Source organism: Pristis pectinata, chromosome 10 (assembly GCF_009764475.1).
Source record: "Pristis pectinata isolate sPriPec2 chromosome 10, sPriPec2.1.pri, whole genome shotgun sequence".
NCBI classification, from domain to species: domain Eukaryota; kingdom Metazoa; phylum Chordata; class Chondrichthyes; order Rhinopristiformes; family Pristidae; genus Pristis; species Pristis pectinata.
Genome location: NC_067414.1, coordinates 46,525,695 through 46,540,877, shown reverse-complemented (window position 1 = coordinate 46,540,877; position 15,183 = coordinate 46,525,695). Strand labels below are relative to the sequence as shown.

The following is a 15,183-nucleotide window of genomic DNA, read 5'->3' as shown; positions in this document are numbered from 1 at the left end:
AAAAATCATTTGAAGTTCTCTTTGTAATCTCAACAAAATCTGTTCATTAACCAAATTTTTAGACTTCCCAGCCATGACAATTATTTCAATCTGGCCAGTGGCCAGGCAAAGATAATGAAATGGTAATGAAGGGATGAAAATGATAATTAAGTCTTGTCTAATTTCCACCATGTCCCTGAGGTTTCCACGTTCACATTCCTGAATTAATCTCCTCCCCAAATAGGAGGCACACAACTCCCACATCTTTCCACCTGTCTGCTAATACTGGAAAATAGTCCTTAAATTATATGGCTAGTGTGAAATGTAAATCGAGCCAAAAATAGATGCTATGGATACTCTAGAAATAATGAATCAATGTAGAAGCTGTTGCCAGAGATGGTCTAGCCGTGTTTAGAAAAGTAGGAAAGGAGTTTGTATGTGATTTTGCAAGAACATAAGTATAAGCAAGTTTTATGAGGCAAGCACTAATAGCAGTTCAAACTACCTGAAGAGAGGGAACCGTGCTTTTTAAAAAAAAAAGAATCTTACACAGGATGTGTGTGCAGTGGCATATATTGCCCAAGCCCATTCCTAATTTAAGAGGGTGTAGTGAGAGGTAATTGAACTGCTGAACTCTGATAGATATTTGCCAGTGCATTTCAGGATTTTGACCCAGTGATGATAAACAGCAGTATGTTCAGAATTTAAGATGGTGTGAGCTTAGAAGGGAACTTGGAGATAGTGGTATTCCCATGTGGCTGCTTCTCATTTTCTTCCAGTTTTGGGAGCCTTGTTGTAGAAGCCTTGCCAATTTTTGCAGTATTTCTTCTAGTTGTTACCCAATGTACTCATAGTGCACTGGTGGTAGAGATCATCAATATTTAGATGGTGGATTGGATCACAGTCGAATACAGGCGATCCCCACGTTACAGCTGTTCAGGTTACAGAAATTCACCCTTACGGAATTCACAAATCACCACCCAAAAATCTGAGATACAGAATAAAATGCATTCTTAAGGAAGTTATGTGGGGCAGGGAAACTAAATAAATAAACAAAATGAGAGAGGCAACAATTTTTTTCAACTCTCATTTCTGGGTACATGCACAGATAATGTGGCGGTTATTTTAGTGCAGTAGTTTCATTTTACTGTCCAGCGGGTCTTTTTTCCCCCCAAGAGTTCTCCAAATTACTTGCCCTCAAGATGTCTGAAACGGAGCCAGCAAATTTTACAGATTGTAAATCTAAATAACAACTGTTATTTATTGTGAGTTACATCATTAAACTATCTAATCCAGGTTTGATATGTGTTTAAGATGGTATGTCTACATTCAAACTGAAGGCTGGAAGATGATAAGCATCTGCAGTCGCTTGTGTCTCCAAACATAGCTGCTGGTCACCTAGGAGCTTGCCTTGTCTGTTTCCAAAGCAAATTTCTTAAGTAGCTCCTCTGCTGTGAACCAGCAGTTGTGACACTCATCATTACTGTTGAGAGAAAAAACATCTCATAGCAGTGCTTCTCCATTTATAACGAAGGATTCAATGGGAACTATGTTTTTTTGTCACAGAAAGTCACAATACAGATGGTTTTCTATGAATCAGACCCCTCCGTAATGTCGACTGATTTGTCCTGAACAACGGTAAACTTTGAATATTTTCTTCTCAGCAGGTGAAGAGCAGTCTGTTATACTTGTAATTTATGTCTTGTAGGTGGTGGAAAGGATTTGAGAAATCGGAAAGTAAGGCTTTTGCAACAGAATACCCAGTCTCTGGCCGGCTTCTACAGCTACAATATTTAATGTGGGTGAACTAATGAACTAGTTTTACAGTCATAGAGTTATATAGCACAGGAAAACAAAGAGTTGGAAGGATGGAGGTAGTGGAGTACTCCAGGGATTGGTACTTGAGCTCTCAATTGTTCACTATTTACATTAATGACCTGGAGGAGGGAACAAAATGTTAGGTTTCCAAGTTTGTCAAGGGTTAGATCTTGAGATGTTTTCACAAGAGAGAAAGTTGCAAACAAGAGGACTGCAAAATAAGTGGCTGGCCATTTAAATCTGAGGTGAGTAATTTTTTTTCCCTTCAGAGGGTAGTGAATCTCTGGAATCTCTGCCCCTGGGGATGGTGGATGCCAGATCATTAGATATATTTAAGGTGGAGATAAATAAATAATTGAAAGATTGAGGGTTAGAGGGAACTGGCACAAAAGAGGAATGGAGGCCAGCATAGATCAGCCATGATCATACTGAAGGGCAGGATAGACTTGAAGGGCCTGGTGACCTACTCCTGCTTCTGTTTTCTTGTGTTCACAATCCTAGCTACAGATTTAAAACTCATTTTGCTTAATAAACTTAATAAATCCTATGCTCCATTAGATTATTTTTTCAAATGCTGGGTTTTACTTAATGGGAGGATATTGAGTGTTCATCCTGTAATTTTGAAATATTTAGTCATATTACACATTTGAAGAATCAGAAAAATGTATTGTGATACAATATTTTAATATATATGAAAAGGCACAAAAATGGTACATATAAATTGCTTGTTGAAGTTTTTTTCGGTGATAAATCATACATGCTTATTCAACTTTTCCAATATTGTATTTGGCAAATTATTGCAGACAGACTTTATTAATGAAGCACTTATTGTTTCAATTTTTAAAAATTTTTCTTGGCACTCTTCACACAAGCACAACACATGCTTCACCTTCCAACATACTTTATCTTAGTAGTTTTTCCTTTGTGCTTTAGATTCTTCAAATTATTTTTTATAAGTTTTTAAAAATTTTGTCCCAGATATGTACTTCATGCTAATCACGGTCTTCTGAAATGTGTAAGTGTCAAATACCAAGTATATTCCATTCTTTAAATGATCCTGTTGATTTAGTCATTTACTTGTTCAATTAAAGAAAAAGCCCTGGCTTGACTCTAAAACCCATCACCCCTCGATTAAGAAATTAATTGATAAAAAAATACAGAAAGCATAACTTTTTGGACTTGCTGCCAAGTAATAGTTTTGGCTATACACCTAAAAGTGAAACAGTAACTGAGGTTCTTCACTTCCTTTTTGTCATAGTTGGCCTGAGAGGCAGTACTGCTTCCACCCATTCATTGGGTTTGGATATCATGTCCTTCCAGAGAGCTGCCTCCTCTTCGTTCGAGTCCATCCAATCCACATTTTGCCCATAGCTATTCCCTATGGGAAAAGATACAGGTATGTAATAGGCTTGCACCATTCACAGTCTCAGGATATTTCAAACATACTCAATGAATTACTTCAAAGTGTAGTCAACTGTCTGATGTTTCAGGAATTGGATTTTCCACTTTCTGGTTAAGAGATGAGTGTTACAATCAAAAGGTATTGAAGGGAGCTTAATTCCATTTGGAATTTAAGCTACTCTGTGTGAATCTTTATGTATTGAATTTTATAAAACTAAAATATGACAGAGTCATAGACAGATACAACATGGAGAAACAGGTCCTTTGGCCCATTGAGTCCACACTGACCGTCAACCACATTCACTATCCTACAATACTCCTATTTTTATTCCTAAATTCTTATTAATTCACCCAGATTGAACCACTCACTTACACACTAAGGGCAACTTACCGTGGCAACTAACTCTTCAACCTGCATAGTTTTGGGATGTAAGAGGGAACCCATGTAGTCATAGGGAGAATGTGCATACTCCACGGAAACAGCATCCAAGGTGAACCTGTTTCTTTGGCACTGTGAGGCAGTGGTTCGAGTAGCTGCGCCACTGTGCCGCCCCTAAATACATTTATATATGCTTTGTAGAATTATTTCAGTGAATGATTAGAATGAAAAACTGTAGCATCTTAAAGCAAATGACATTGATTTAAGAGGAGTCTTAATGGAAACAGAAGGAAGATGAATAAGAACAAATAGGAACAGAGAGAAAATGAGAGAGTAGGAGCTTGTGTGAACACCAACAAGGGCCTTTACCTGTGCTTTAATTTATTTCTATGCAAAAATACTATTTTGAATTCATGCTTAGCTGACATCTTTACTCTTTAATCAAACAACCTCAGAAATGACAATGCAATCAATACCAATGTACCAGAGAAAACAGCCTTAGCCATTAAACTTATCCACTGTTGTATGTTTTCCAGGGGTTGAATGACTTGTTCTAATTTCCATTTGTTTCAAAGAAAATAATTGTGATTTTCTTTTCCTCAACAGGGCCACCATTGGAGTAACTAAACACCATTTCAGACAAAAGGTATTTTTCTGTTCCCTCGAATGATTAGTCCTGTATTTTCTTAAAATATTGAACACAAGAAAAAAATAGTTTGCATGAACATAAGATATTCAAAAATGCTTTATAGAGAAATAAATTATGTGAGACGCAGTTATTGTTGGAAATATAGGAAATAAGAAATTAACAACCTTCCACAAACAGCAAAATGAAAAGCACTAGATTATCTTTAGTGATAAATATTGGTCAGTATTAGGAGGATAATTTCCTTGCTTTTCTTTGAATTAGTTCATATCCAGCTCAGCAAGAAGATATGGCATTTAGATTCATGAAATTGTACTTGTATTACAGATAATAATCAGGAAAATTGAGGCCATCCTGGTGAATCTCAAATAGACTTAAAGCTGATTTAAACATTAATGGCCCACAGCACTTCTTGTTGGAATTATAGAAAGCATGCAGTCAACAACTACAAAGGCTATGCCACTGTAGTAGCATCTTGAGGGGAAACAAAGTAGGAGATTATATGCTTTATTGGGTTTGAACACTTTTTTCATCATTCAAATCTAGGTCAATAGGATGAAAATCTTCACTGTTGCAAAGGTACCAACTGAAATGATTTTGGAAAGGCTTAACTTTGTTCTTTACTGCTGCTGCATTGATCACAGAACAAGCTGGCCAACATTTATCATTATGATAAGGTGCAGTGGAAAAGGAAATGTCTCATTAATTTGGAGACATGAGAGACTGCAGATGCTGGAAATCTGGAGCAGCTTCTGCCACCTCAAAAAGATCCCACCACCAAGCACATCTTCCCCTCCCCTCTCCTCTTTCTGCAGGGATTTATCCCTCAGCGATTCCCTTGTCTGCTTGTTACCCCCCTCCCCCAATCCCCCTCCAGGTACTTATCCCTGAACCATGCTAAATGTTACACCTGTCCCTATCCTTCCTCACCACTATTCAGGGCCCTAAACAGTCCTTCCAGGTGAGGCAGTCCTTCACATGTGAATCCATTTGGTGTCATTTATTGCATCCAGTGCTCCCGGTGTGGACTCCTCTACATTGGTGAGACCCGACGCACACTGGGGGGTCTCTTCATCGAGCACCCTCATTCGGTCTGCTGTAACAGGCAGGATCTCCCAGTAGCCGGCCATTTTAATTTCACTTCCCATTCCCACACTGACATGCCTGTCCATGGCCTCGTCTACTGCCAAGTTGAGGCTAGATGCAGATTAGAGGAACAACACCTCATATTCTGTTTTGCTAGTCTCCAACCTGACGGCATCAACATTGATTTCTCTATCTTTCAGTAACCACTCTCCTCTGTTTCCTCACCCCCTTCTCTTTCCCCTACCCCACCTTCACAACCTGCCCATCACCCACACCTTCCTCCCTTTGGTTCCCCACCTCCTTTATTCCATGGTCCACTGTCCTCTCCTATCAGATTACATCTTCTTCAGACCTTTTCCACCTATCACCTCCAGTTTCTCACATCATTCCCACTCTCTGCCCCCCCACCCTACCTACCTTCCCCCTCTCACCTGGATTCACTTATCATCCCCACCCTTTCATTCTGGCTTCTGCACTCTTTCTTTCCAGTCCTGATGAAGGATCTTGACCTGAAACGTTGACTGTTCATTTCCCTCCATAGATGCTGCCTGACCCACTGAGTTTTTCCAGTTTTTTGTGTTGTGTCTCATTAATTTAGCAAGGCTGATCTGGATTGCTATGGCAGTAAGGAGTGAGATTTACTCGACATCTAGGCTATATTACACCTGACCCGAGGGTACATTCCCTGGATTTTACCTCAAAACCAGTGCAAAACATTTTAATCAATTTAATTTAGATCTTTTAAAAGTAGAAGGACATACGCAAAAGGCAAACATTGAAATGCAAGAAGAATTTTATGAACAGTTATTTAATGATGACTGTAAAAGCTTCTTAAATTAATTGCAAGACTGGGAAATTGGGATTTGTGATTAGCTTGCTGCATACAGCAGTGTAACATACTGCAATGTTAGCATGAGATAGAAAATAGTTTCCCGGAGGAAAAATGTCTTTCAGAAGCCCCACTCTCACTGATCACAATACAAGGATAGGTTAATAGAGAAAGCTCTTCGGTTTCTCTGATAATATATTTTAAAATATTTTGGATAAAATGACAACTGTACAGTTAAAGTAGCAATTTTCAAGAAATATTTTGTATCAGCTATCCAAACTTCTGTCTTTCACAGCATTTAAATATGTTTCAAGCAAATTGTAGCCAAAAAATTGCAACTCAAATTATTACCTGTGCCCAGATTAAGGCGAACTCCTCCAAGAAACTGATTGGTAAATGTTTCATGGTCCCAAATTGATAATTCTGCAGAGGCCTCCATTATTTCATCCAACTTGAATCCATCATATACCATGGTATGGTTGTAGATGGGATTAAGGTTTTTCTTCACCACTCGGGTCTTCTGCCTGCTCTTCTTACTGGTGTCTGGTAAAATATAACTAGAAGAAAAGCAGCTATGAGAAACTAATGTGAAACGGGTTGAGTCTTGATGTTAAATTCTATAGCAATGCATTTATTTTCAAGCATTCCATTGGATGAAGTTGAGGTGCAAAATCTGAGACACAAGAGGGACTGCAGATGCTGGAAATCTGGAGCAACACACACGAAGTGCTGGAGGAACTCAGCAGGTCAGGCAACATCTATGGAGGGAAAAGAGCAGCTGACGTTTCAGGCTGAGACCCTTCATCAGGACTAGTAAGAAAGAGGGCAGAAACCCAAATAAAAGGGTAGGGGGAGGGGTAAGAGCATGAGAGGGGAAAAGTTGGTAGGAGAGGGAGGGGGTGTAAAAAGGAATGATGTGAGAAGCTGGGAGATGATAAGTGGAAGAGGCAAAGGGCAGAAGGAGGAGGAATCTGATAGAAGAGGACAGTAGATCATGGAATAAAGGGAAAGAGGTAGGCAGGTCATGAGGGCAGGGGAGGGGAAAGAGAAGGAGTGAAGGGGCCACAGAAACAGGGAAAACAAAGGGGGATGGGGAAGGAAAACACAGGGGAGTGGTTACTGGAAGTTAGTGAAATCCATGTTGATCCCATCAGGTTGAGGACTACCAAGAGGGAATATGAGGTGTTGCTCCTGCAACCTGCATCTGGTCTCAATGTGGCAGTAGAAGAGGCTGTGGACAGACATTTCAGTATGGGAATGGGAAGTGAAATTAAAATGGCTGGCCACCAGGAGATCCTGCCTGTTGTGGCGGATGGAGCAAAGGTGTTCAATGAAACGGTTCCCCAATCTGCGTCGGGTCTCACCGATGTAGAGGAGGCCACATCAGGAGCACCGGATGCAATAAATGATATCACAGGTGAAGCGCTGCTTCACCTGGCAGGACTGTTTGGGGCCCTGAATGTTGGTGAGGGAGGTGTAGGGGTAGGTGTGACACTTAGCATGGTTGCAGACGTAAGTGCTGGGAGGGTGTACAGTGGGGAGGGATGAGCAGACAAGGGAGTCGTGGAGAGAGCGATCCCTGTGGAAAGCAGAGGGGGGAAGGGATCCTGTTGGAGATGGCGGAAGTTGTGGAGAATGATGTGTTGGATGTGGAGTCTCGAAGGGTGGTGGGTGAGGACAAGGGGAACCCTATCACTGTTATGTTGGGGAGGATGGGGTGAGGGCAAATGTACAGGAAATGGAGGAGATGCAGGTGATGTCTGCATTGATATGTGATTCAAAATCTGCTGCACATATTGTTTGTTACCTTAAATGCCAATGCAGAAAAAAAGACAAAAATAGTATCTTATCTATAGTTTGTGCAAGCTTCTTATACAGCAGAGATACAAAATATTTTGATAGGACAATAAAAATAATTAAATTCAGTACTTTACAAATCACAGCCTTCCCATTGCTTCCCATAACAAAAACAAATAACAATAATCCATTAAAGAAAAGTCATTATAATATTCTGCAATATGTTTGGCCTGCAGAGTTTTTCCAACAAATTTCATTGTTTATCTCAGATTTACAGCATCTGCAATTTTTTGCTTTTCAGTTCTTCCTGAAATTTGCCTTCTACCTCATTGTTTGGCATGTCTACTAATTTAGCATTTCTGAAAACCTAATTTAGTTCCTCACATCTATGCTCAATCATTTCTTTGCAATACACAGAAAGCAATTACACACTCACCAATCTAAAATATATTCACCCTTCTCTTTTAGTAATCAATTTATAATGCAGCTTTATTTAGTTTAATGCCAATAGATGTATTTTGGTATCTTTAACACATGATTATATTCAATAAGAATACAGTGATGGGCAGAAATAAACTATTCATTTTTCCTATCTAGTTCATTGCTGATTGTACAACTGATCTGGTTTCCAGGTGACAAAGACAGGGGTTCAGGAAATAAATTCAAATCAGTGACAAGTAACATCAATATAATTTTGACCTGATCACCTGATTCATAACATTCCCTTTCTTGTGACAATTGAGAGTGATATAAATCCTGAAAAAACATTTCAAAGTTTATTTGAAGCAATTATCAGCTGATTTGAATTAAAGCAGAAAACCTTTTATAGATATTTCCTGTGGTTTTTCTTCCATGCTGCAATGCAGAAGAGGGCCATTCGGTCTATCAGACCTCTGCTAGCTCCCGTCAGTCCCTTTACCCCTTCCTCCCCACCCCTGCCCCCACACACACACAACCCTGCTACTTTCTTCCACAATCCTCCTTTGATTTTTCAAAACTTGGGTGCCCAAGAGCTGTGGTGCACCATCATGCCACCCTTTTATCCTCAAAGGTTGAAAGTACATTTCTATACTACAGTACTTATAGCTTCTGAACTGTTAAATCTCTCTCATTATTTTGATGTATATCTGTCTCTAAATCCCACTATGGAAGATGAATAAGAGTTGTAGCTGAGTGAAAGACAAACAATTGAAACGTACTCAAAGAGAACCTTATGATCTTGGTGGAAAATATATTAATTTTTTTGGGGGGATACTGTGGAGCAGTTCTTGAAGAGAGGAATCACCAGATGGCAATAAAGGTTATATATAGTGACACCTGCACAGCCAACCAGATGAGTTGGGAATTTCCCTGTCAACCAAGAAGGAAGCACAACAAACAATCTGCTGGAAGAACTCAGTGGGTCAAGCAGCACTTGTGGGAGGAAAGGTATTGTCCTGATGCAAGGTAATTCCTTTCCTCCCACAGATGCTGCTTGACCCACTGAGTTCTTCCAACAGATTGTTTGTTGCCCCTGTCAACCAAGCTTGGTAACCAGACTATGGTAAGTGACAGAGATTGATTTTATGCACATAATTTGTATACAACTATCCTCACTCACTGCATTTTTTCTGCTTTTATTGGGAAAAGTTGCTGAAATCTTGAGTTTTCCCTGCTCTCCAGACCCTGCCTTGTGAGTAAATTAACTTTGTTTGCTGTACAATAGATTGTTTGCTAAGTCATTTATTCCACAGCATCTCCAATTTATTAAGAACATACAAATCTTGGGCGATCTGATTGAAACCTCAACTCCGCATTGTGGTTTATCCAATGTCAATTTTTTTTACTCCCTTGCCTTTCAAAAATCTGTCTACCTCTGCCTTAAAGATCTTCACTTTATTTCGGTTTAAATAGCCAACCTTTTATTTTTGAAGAGTAACCCCTAGTATAGAATCTCCCATGAAAGGATATATCTCTATATCCACCCAGTCAACATTTCTCTGGATCTTCTGTTTTAACCAAGTTACCTCTCATTCTTTTAACTCTCCAACCATTCCCTACAAATACAACCTGCCCATTTCAGTTATTAGTTTAATAAACCTCTAAACTGCTTCTGAGGCATTAACATCCTTCCTTAAATAAGGAGACCGATACTATATACAGTACTCTAGATGTAGTACAAATAATATCTTATATAATTGAAGCACAAGTTCCTAACTTTTGTATTTCATTCTCCCTGACAATAAATGGTTACATTCTGTTAGGTTTTTTTTCTTATTACTCGTTGTGCCTACATACCAGATTTTTGTGAATCATGCACTAGGTCACCCAGATCTCTTGGCAACTCAGAGCTCTGTAATCCCTCACCATTTAGATAGTATACATCATTTTTATTTTTCCTGCCAAGATGACAGTTTCACATTTTTCCACATTATACTTCATTTGCCAGATCTTTGCCCACTCATGTAACCAATTCATATCCCCCTGTATTCTCCTTATGTCCTCTTCACAATTTATTTTTCTATCTATCTTGTCTTTGGGCTATTAGCAAATTTAGCAAGGTATAATTTAGCAATTTAGCAATTATACCTTCAGTATCATTATCTAGGTCATTCATAGAATTTTTTTTTAAAAATGACCCCTGTGGCACCTCACTTATTGTATTTTACCAGTCAGAAAAAAAACAATTTATGATTTATGCCTAATCTCTGTTTACTGTGTAATCTTGTATCCATGCCAATATAGTTACCTCCTGCACCATTTTACACAATAACCTTTGATGCAGCACCTTATCAAATGCCAGGAAATTTTAGTACATCCATCAGTACCTCTTTTTCCACAACACATGTTCAAAGAACTTCAATAAATTATTCAAACATGGTTTCTTTCACAAAAGCACATTGACTAAATGCCCTGCTACAACATTTTTGATAATAGCTTCTAACATTTTTCCAGTGACAGATGATAAACTGACAGGCTTGTTGCTTCATGCTATCCATCTCCCTTTTTTGAAATAAAAGATTTCCACTCTAGTGGAACTGCCCCTGAATCCAGTGAATTTTGGAAAATTAAAACCAACACATCAACTACCTCACAAACAACTTCTTTTAAGACCAGAGGATGAAGTCCGTCAGGATCCAGATACTTTTCAGGCCCTAGCTCCAACAGTTTGCTCAGTAACATTGCTTTGATGGTTGTAATTTTCCTCCCTCTCTTTCAATTCCAGATTTACAATTATTTCTGATATGTTGCTTGTATCCTTTATAGTGAAGACTGATGGAAAAATACTTGTTTAATTTATCTGTCATTTCCTTGTTTTCTCATTAATTAACTAATTCAGTGTTGTCAATAAATGCATGGAATATATGAAATTGATTTATTTTAAATATTATAGTCTCTATCACTCCCAAGAATAACATACTGTATATTCTGCTATAAACAGTGGCTTTAAAACACCTGGAGCTTTTAATGTTCTGTTATAATCACTACAGAAGTACCTGAAATTCATTGCTGAAATTAATATATTAGTTGTATGTACTTTTTTTTTATTTTTAAGTGGTAATAAAAGTTCCAGTTCTAACACAACTTACCATCTCACAAATGAATCTACACCGCCGGGCTTCAGTGGCTGTAATTCTGTTGCTCCTTTCAACCATATGTGAACTTCACCACTTTGTGATTTATACCCATCTAAAGGAATTTACAAATAACAGGTTATCAGTAAAATATTAATTGCTTGCAAAAAATGGATAGCACCAATTCTATCATTGAACCATCAATGAATGAGTTTGTGTATATTCTCATTAAAATCTTGGTAGGGTCAAAATTTAAAGCCACCCTCCAACATAATGACCCAAGGTCCAAGAATTGCATGGGTCCACTAACTTTGAAATACACTGAATGAGAGATGCTAGCACATGCGTCACTCAGCTCAGTCACTGGACCCCACGTGGAAACCAACTGTATTGCCAACTCCCAGTATTATACTACATTATCCATCTCCCCGTATCCACCCAGCTGGAGCTGGTAAAGGAATTACAACCTTGAGCCTTGTGGATGAGATGGCAAAAGGAAAATTTGGAATGAGAATGTACAAAGCATGGTTAATAAGTTTGCAGATAATGGTGGTGTCATTAACAGTGAAGATGGTTATCAGGATTTACAGAGGGATCTTGATCAGCTGGGTAAGAGGGCCGAGGAATGGCAAATGAAGCTTAATTTGGATGTGCAAGGTGTTGCATTTTGAGAATACAAATCACGGCAGAACTTTCACAGTCAACAGTAGGGCCCTGGGGAGTGTTGTAGAACAGCGAGATCTGGGAGTACAAGTACATAGTTCTCTGAAAGTGGAGGCGCAGGCATACAGGGATGTGAAGGTGGCTCTTGGCACACTGGCTTCATTAGTCAGGGTATTGAGTATAGAAGTTGGGATGTTATGTTGCAGTTGTACAAGATGTTGGTGAGGCTGTATTTGGGATATTGTGTTCAGTTTTGGTCACCTGACTATAGAGAAAATGTCATTAAGCTGGAAAGAGTGCAGAGGAGATTTACAAGGCTGTTGCTGGGACTCAAGGGACTGAGTTACGGAGAGAAGTTGAGCAGGTTGGGACGTTTATCATTGGAGTGTAGGAGAATGAGGTGTATCTTATAGAGGAGCATAGATAGGGTCAATGCACACAATTTTTTTCAGGATTGGAGAATCAAGAACTAGGTTTAAGGTGAGAGAGGAGAGGTATAATAGGAACCTAAGGGAGAACTTTTTCAACCAGAGGCTTGTCAATATATGGAATGAACGGCCAAAGGAAGTGGTTGAGGCAGGTACATTAACAACATTTAAAAGGTACATGGATAGGAAAGGTTTAGAGGGATATGGGCCAAACACGGGCAAATGGGACTAGCTTAGATGGGAATCAGCATGGAATAGTTGGGCCAAAGGGCCATTCTGTGCTGTATGACTCTAAGACAATGACAGCATATTGCTGCTGAAGCCTCACCCACGTCTCCTGGGTCTGGATGCAATTCTTCCAGCCCTTGACATCCAGCCCAGGTAAGTGGAGGTGGACCAAGATCATGAGTGATGTGTCTGGGCAGAGGGCCGTATGCTGTCTGCAATTCATAGTGCAGTAAAAAGCTGGTTATCTGGCACTTCACTAACTGGCAGACACTTGTTAAAAGCACTTCAGAAAGAATGACTGGGCCTACATCAGGACAATGCCTAAGGTGTGCAAATGACAAATAATCACTGATCTATTAATTGCTTGAAAAAAGCAATTCTATCACCGAAACTTCAATGAATGAGCTGGTGTTTGTTCTCATTGCACATCTGGGTTATCTGGAATACTTCATTAACTTTTGTCTGTCAAGTCTGGTATAAGCTGTATAACTCTGCTTTTACTGTATATGCATTTCAAGTAACTGCAGACATGAGGGAACAAGGAACTATTTTCAGATTCAAAACAAAATTTACTGCAGCACCAGGAGAGAATTTGAAAGCTTTTTCTTTGGTTATAATTTATGCTATTTTCTCATGAGAATATGCCTCTATGATCAGTGACTTATTCAACTGCATCATCTTGAATCTTCAAGGTTAAAAGGAAATTTTACTGAATGCCATCATTATAATGGTAAAGGTGGTATTACAGCAAGGGTCACAATGGAATATCATCTTTAAACTGAAACAATTGTAATCTTGAAAAAGGCAATTAAAGTGCAAAAGTGCTCTACATAAAATGGTCATACTTATCATTCTGCACCCCCAGATGGCCTGAAACAAAATATTTTGGACAGTTCAAGTTGTGTAGATTTTTATGCATTACTTCATTGATTAAAGATATTAAAAGTTTGCTACTGATCAAAGCAAGAATACCTGTTGAATCTGCTGGAATATATTTGAGTGCCACATGGATTTCTCCTTGGTTAATGTTTCCTTCAGGTAAACAGGATGGCTGAAAGTACATAGAAGTTGCATCACAGATATTGGATACCAAGACATAACATATGGCAGTTCTCTCTAAAAATGCATCCTAAATTGATCATTTTGGTGTTTTTTCAGTGACGCAAATGGAATTTTCCACAATTCCAACCATTTGTACTGAAATTACACTTCATTATTTAATAGAGTAATTTTCAACTGCCAGGTATATGTTCCAGTGAAGGCAGGAGTACTCAGTTGTGTATATTTGCACATACATCTTTGCTTTGAGGTTAATTTTTGCACTTCTGCACTCTCAAAAGTGTAACTACAACCAATAAAAAAAATGGAAACGTGGATTAAGACACATAACATTTGCACTAGCATCACATTCCTCGGCATTTTGAGCATTTTCCTTCCAAAAATTGATCTGAAAAATTTCAAGTTGCATTTTTATAAGCAAATTGTATTCACACAAATTTCAAAATAGAAATTTGTCAAAAGATTATTAATATTTATAATGTTATTTTTTGGCAGTTAACAAACATGTTTCAAAATTATTCAACACTATAAAGAATTAATGTGCATCATTTCAGTTCAGAGATCTGAAAAATCAAGTAAACATTCAGCTAATTCAATGAAATACTCATCTGAGATATGGAAATTAGAAGCAGTTCATGGATGCTTTTGGCAAGGTGCAAAGACTTTTGGAATAGTTGGTTAGGCATCAAAAGGCCATGAAAATGTTTTATGCTGAGAGTGATATTGCTCCAGAAGAGATACGAGGGGACATGTTTAAATTAAGTACACTCATTCATTGAATGGGGGATGTACAACTTTCATCTCTTCCTCAATTTGGCAATTGTTGAATAAGTTTGAGAAAATGGCATTTGTCATTCTGATGTTTGAGAAAGGTGAGAGATAGAAAGTGGAGAACTGTAGACCCATAACTTCAGTTGTCAAGAAATTATTAAATTTGGTGTTATTAAGCACTTCAGCAATTCCATTTGATCAGGAGACAGCCAGTATGGATTTGTAAAGATTATGTCTGATTAACCTCATTAACCTAATTGATTATTTTAAGTGGACAGGGGAATGTCTGTGGAAGTAATTTATATGGATTTCCAAAAGGATCTTAATTGTCACCCAGAAGAGAATGTTAACTAGAGTTCATAGAATGGGAGGAAGTTATTGACTTAATTAGACTGAGCTGCAGAAGACAGGGGATAAAGGTACTGCCTGCAGGTATTCTAAATGACAGGATATGGTTGGTGCTTTTTCATAAGGATCTGTGTTGAGGCAGAAACTATTAACCACATTCATAAGATTTAAATGATGAGAAAGGAAAGCCATTAGTA

General features: G+C 38.5%; 1 protein-coding gene and 1 long non-coding RNA gene across 5 annotated transcripts in view; one reads left to right on the top strand and one right to left on the bottom strand.

Annotated features, from left to right (window-relative positions):
- Positions 1-2,461: 2,461 nt before the first annotated feature.
- The window catches only part of LOC127575055 (synaptotagmin-like protein 1), a 198,593-nt gene continuing 185,871 nt past the window's right edge, over positions 2,462-15,183 (bottom strand). For 3 of the 4 annotated variants that reach the window (XM_052024688.1, XM_052024687.1, XM_052024686.1), the window contains exons 13-16: positions 13,781-13,859; positions 11,505-11,604; positions 6,490-6,695; positions 2,506-3,175 (exon numbers count right to left, since the gene is read on the bottom strand). In XM_052024688.1, the coding sequence (XP_051880648.1) occupies positions 3,036-3,175; positions 6,490-6,695; positions 11,505-11,604; positions 13,781-13,859 (525 nt within the window). In that variant the 3' untranslated portion in view covers positions 2,506-3,035. Of the gene's footprint in view, positions 3,176-6,489; positions 6,696-11,504; positions 11,605-13,780; positions 13,860-15,183 lie in introns of all 4 variants that reach the window. The other variant, XM_052024685.1, reaches the window with a different exon arrangement.
- Positions 3,129-6,825, top strand: LOC127575056 (uncharacterized). Its single transcript, XR_007957002.1, has 3 exons — positions 3,129-3,193; positions 4,184-4,223; positions 6,781-6,825. It is a non-coding gene; the product is annotated as an uncharacterized LOC127575056 (long non-coding RNA).